Source organism: Heteronotia binoei, chromosome 15 (assembly GCF_032191835.1).
Source record: "Heteronotia binoei isolate CCM8104 ecotype False Entrance Well chromosome 15, APGP_CSIRO_Hbin_v1, whole genome shotgun sequence".
Classification (NCBI taxonomy): Eukaryota; Metazoa; Chordata; class Lepidosauria; order Squamata; family Gekkonidae; genus Heteronotia; species Heteronotia binoei.
The window spans coordinates 8012718-8018001 of record NC_083237.1 but is presented as its reverse complement, the minus strand read 5'-3'; the positions used below and the strand labels follow the sequence as shown (position 1 = coordinate 8018001).

Below are 5284 nucleotides of genomic sequence, written 5' to 3'. Positions count from 1 at the left end.
ACTTTGTTTATTCAAAATTGATAATGTCATAGGGGCGCCAATCCATAGGGGTGCCAATCCCTAGGGGGGGGGGAAGGGATCTCCCAGTTTGGAGGCCCTACCCCCACTTCAGGGTCATCTGAAAGTGGAGGGGGAATGTCTCCTGGGTACTCCATTATTCCCTATGGAGACTGATTTCCATAGGGTATAATGGAAAATTGATCTGTGGGTTTCTGGGGCTCTAGGAAGGCTGTATTTTAAGGTAGGGGCACCACATTTGGAGCATAGCATCCGATACCTCTCCTCAAAACACCCTCCAAGTTTCAAAAATATGAGACCAGGGGGTCCAATTCTATGAGCCCTTAAAGAAAGTGTCCCTATCCTTCATTATTTCCAATGGCAGAAAGAAGAAGAAGAAGAAGAAGATATTGGATTTATATCCCGCCCTCCACTCCGAAGAGTCTCAGAGTGGCTCACAATCTCCTTTACCTTCCTCCCCCACAACAGACACCCTGTGAGGTGGGTGGGGCTGGAGAGGGCTCTCACAGCAGCTGCCCTTTCAAGGACAACCTCTGCCAGAGCTATGGCTGACCCAAGGCCATTCTAGCAGGTGCAAGTGGAGGAGTGGGGAATCAAACCCGGTTCTCCCAGATAAGAGTCCGCACACTTAACCACTACACCAAACTGGCTCTTAAAAAGGCATTTAAAAGGTGTGCAGTCCCTTTAAATGTGATGGCCAGAACGCTCTTTGGAGTTCAGTTATGCTTGTCACAACCTTGCTCCTGGTTCCACCCCAATGTCTCTTGGCTCCATCCCCAACGTCTCCTGGCTCCACCCCCAAAGTCCCCAGATATTTCTTGAATTGGACCTGGCAATCCTTAATGTCATGTTCAAGAGCATTTACCCACTTACAGTGAATACTTTCATAAAAAAAATAACATGTCTCTTTTAAGACCCCTCTCGTCCTCCCAGATGCATTAGCCACATGGGTGTGGGGGAGGGTCACGGAAACGTCAACATAATTAGGATGAGAGTAGATTCCTTCTTCTGTAGGTGGACAGAGATGAGCAGATCAGGTGGGTTGAACCTGAAGCAAGAACACTTCAGGGAGGAGGGTATTACCTGCCAACAGTTCTTTTCAACCTGAAACATTCCTATACTTAAAAACAAAATGGTCAGTAAAAGGTTGTGCTTTTTTTGGAGTGTGGGGAGGTGAGGTAAATGAGAACTCCAAGTAAAGAAGTGCACCCATTGCCTTTGCCCTGGTTATCACTTTGCATGACTCTCAATTCTTTGCAGCTTTGGGAAGGCTCAGGAAACAATTTGGATCTCCTCATCTAAAATGCAATATTCAGTTGGCCAAGCATCAACCTCAGGACAGGTGGGGACTGCAAATGAGTTCCATTAATGTAGGAGTAGTTTCAGGAAGAGTTTAGAGGAATGATTTGTCTTCTCTGAGTCTTATGGAAGCCCAGCATACTGCCAAGAATATGAAAATATGATAAAACAGCCTGAGTTAAGACCAGCATTCAGAAGAGCTCAATGGAAAGCAATTCAATTCCCGTGGCATTTCTGAAGCTTGGTGCTCATCTGAGACCCGTAAAAACCTTGGGGAGAAACTATGAATCATTCCAGTTTCCCACATGTCTGCTTAGAGGCAAACAACAAACCACCACTGCTGCTCTCTGTAAGCTTTTCTATGGCTAACTTCCCCCAAACTACCAAGTTCTCCTAAATTTAGCTGCACACTAATTTCCAAAGGGCTCCTCTCTGAATTGCTTGCATTCTGATTTGGAATCATATTAGGCAGGGGTTTTCTGGTAGGGAAAAAAATAGCTGGAACTCATTTACATATTAGGCCGCACCTCTGATACTGAGTCAGCCAGAACTGTGTTCCTGCTGGAGGGGGTGTGTGAAGAAAGCCCTGATATTAGGGCATGACCCCAATGGCTCTCAAGTCCAGCATGCCTTTCAGCCTGATCTGACTCAAGGAAACACCAAGAACCAAAATATTAGTCTCATTTGATCAGTCAACAGCAGCCTAATGCTTCTAAAAAAACAGATGTGAATGATAAATACTGTCTTCCTTTTGCAACAAAGCAGTGGTTCATTTTCTTTTGGCAAATGAATCATGGCCGAACAGTTAATACCTGCTAAAAACTCTCCATCCATATATTCTTTTTCTTCTCTCACAGTTTCTCCAGCTGCCCCTTCTCTTTTCCCTCTCATTTTACCCTCTGAGAGCATCCCAAGCAATGGACTCATGACCATCGGGTGCTTAGCCATGGATGTCGTGCCTCCCGTGATCAGTTTTACCTGGGACAACCAGAACGTCAGCATCAATGCAAATAACATCAAGGAGTTCCCTTCTGTTTTCAACCCTAATGGGACTTTCACCTCCAGCTCTCAGGTGGCCATCTCTGCCAACGACTGGTGGAATTTTCAGCCATTCTATTGCAAGGCTAATAACACCATTGGAACTGGAGTGGCACAAGTCATTCGTCCGAGTAAGTGAATGCATTTGGTGTCTCTTGTTCAGCCAGCAGCATCCCCCTATGAACCACAATGCAATGAAACAATTTCAGGAAACAGTGTCTAAGGCTGAAACGACAATACATTCTGATTCACTGATTTGTTATTTTTATCATTCTATTAAATATAGCTCACTTGTCTGCCTGGAAGCCAAAAGGCAGTTTTCAAAGACAATCTTGGCAATAACTAATGTTTACACATATTATTCAACTCTGTAATAAACAGCTAGTTCCAAAACTACTACATCACACTCTTGTCTTAACACAATGAACAGTACATAAATTTCCCTTGCAACAAGCAGATCCGCCTGTAATAAATTTTCCCTTCTTTGCTGTTTCCCTTCCTCCTTAAGCTTCCTGTTTTAAACCTGAGATGATCATCCGTGCACCACGACTAGAAGATTTTGTGAATTCTGACCCAAATGCCACCATTGTCTGCATGGCTGTTAATTTGCACACCGCTAGAGCCACAGTCCAGTGGCTGAAGGACGGACATGTGCTCAACTCTGGTTTTGCCACCACCGGACCAGCAGTAATGGGTCGTAATGGCTACAGCATCGTCAGTGAGCTCATAGTTGATAGAAGGGACTGGGTGTCTGAGAAGACATTCACCTGCAAAGTGCACAGCGAGAACTTCACCAGCATCAAAAATATCAGCAAGCCTCTTGTCTGTGACCTTGGTAAGTTGAAATGCTCCATTCAAGCCAATTACATCAGAACTCTAGAATCCCTCCCAAAGCAGTTCAAAGAAGGTCTTCTGTGAGAAATGTTCAAATGTTTATCTCCTTAAAAGAACTTAGTTACAAAACTGATTTTGAAAGATATTTCACTTTTAAAGGAATGGTAGAGGATTTGTTCCCCTTCAGAAACAAGACCATGATGGATCCATTCCACTTTAGAAGCTAATGTCCAAGGAGAATTTTCGAACCACATGTAACTTGAGCAGGTGTGTTTGTGATCAATACCTGGATGGAAAACTAACAAAATGTGGCACAGTGGAAAAAGATTGACTTGAATCTGAAAGACAGAGGAGGTTCAAGCTTATGGTATGGCCTTGGGCCAGTCACAATTTCAGTCCAATCTACCTCACAAGGTTCTTGTGAGGCAACCCTACATTTAAAAATATGATCCATCAGCATATTCCAGGATGGTTCTGAGAAGTATCTAAAGATTAAATTATCTAATGTGTGAAGCACATGCTTCAAGTATCCAGGTGAACCATGTTCATTTATTGAGAAATTGAATATTGTTCCCTCTTGGTTGCTTCTCAGGTCCTTGTTCTGATGCACAAGTCCATGTGAAGACCATCCCACCATCCTTTACTGATATTTACCTGACCAAGTCAGCCAAGCTGACCTGCAGAATCTCCAACATTCCCTATGATCAGGACCTTCAAGAACTGAAAGTCATCTGGACACGAGAACATGACAACACACAGCTGGAGACCATAATTGGACAGGCTACAGCACAAGAAGACAATTCATTGATATTTGTAGACGCAACAGCAACCGTGTGCCCAGAAGAATGGGACAGTGGGGAGACCTTTAAGTGCAAAGTTACTTTTCCTTCTGTTCTTCCCACAGCTGAAACAAGAACCCTGCAGAAGATTAAAGGTAGGGGTACCTCTTTTCCATTACTAAAGCTATGATCTAATAAAATTGTTTAGTTTGCCAGTCTGTAATATGAAATTCACTGATCAGAGGTGGTTCACTGTGCTGCTTTATGTCCCTCAGCCATTCTCAAAAAGTGCTAATGGTCAAAGCTTTCCTGAGGTGTAGTTATCAGTAAGCATTCTATTAAAAATCAAGGGACATGCATTTGTTACTCTCCATCTTCCCCTTTCCCGCTTTTTTTGTTTCTTTCCACTATCCTGATGGTATTCCTGGCATTCCTTTGTCCTCAATGATATCAGGTTCAACAGGTCTCTCAGCCTGGTAGGTACCAAAGCAGCAAGAACAGTTGATTATCACTGTTAATTTCCTTTACATAAAACTACATTAAAACTCTAATTTAGTTCATTCAGCAGACTGACCCTTTCTTCTTTTCACCATTCAGGTAGTACTTACCAAGCTCCCGCTGTCTATGTCCTGCCCCCACCCTCAGAACAACTGGCTTTGCAGGAAACGGCTACCGTCACTTGCCTGGTGAAAAGTTTCTACCCCAATGACTTCTTTGTAAAATGGCTCCGGAATGATGAGCCCGTGGGAGAGTCAGAGTACTTCACCATCGAGCCCATACAGGAATCCAAGACCCCCGAGCGGTTCTTCACCTATAGCACCCTGAATGTCAAAGAGCAGGATTGGAATTATGGAGCCAGATACACCTGCGTGGTAGGACATGAGGCACTTCCTCTCCAGACAACTCAGAAGACTATAGACAAGAATACGGGTAAACCCACCCTTGTCAACGTCTCCCTAGTGCTCTCCGAAGCCACCAACACTTGCTACTAACCATAATCACCAGTTGTGCTCCATTCCTCTGTTTCCACCTTCATTTTTCTCTTCTTGCACCTCCTCTTGTCTCCTTATGGGCTTTAATGGAACGGAAGGGTGATGTTGGGTATCTAAAAAATAGAGGTCTTAAATGTCAAGTCGTTTACATATTTGAGGCAGAATAACTGTTTGCAATAAACTATGTTTTCAAACCAAAGGGAGACTATATTTCAATTGAAGAGGTATGGAATGAGGCACCCAACTCCACTGGAATTTAAAGGGAGGTAAAGCTCCTTTGTAAATCTTGCCGACATCAAGTTAACTATTCTGGGGTTTTCAAAG

The 5284-nt window shown here is 43.7% G+C and overlaps 1 gene segment (V, D, J or C); it reads left to right on the top strand.

Moving 5' to 3' along the window:
- Positions 1 to 2242: 2242 nt before the first annotated feature.
- Positions 2243 to 4960, top strand: LOC132584622 (immunoglobulin heavy constant mu-like). The segment is given in 4 exon segments: positions 2243 to 2486; positions 2864 to 3190; positions 3782 to 4123; positions 4566 to 4960. Coding segments are annotated over 4 exon segments (1308 nt in total).
- The last annotated feature ends 324 nt before the right edge of the window (positions 4961 to 5284 follow it).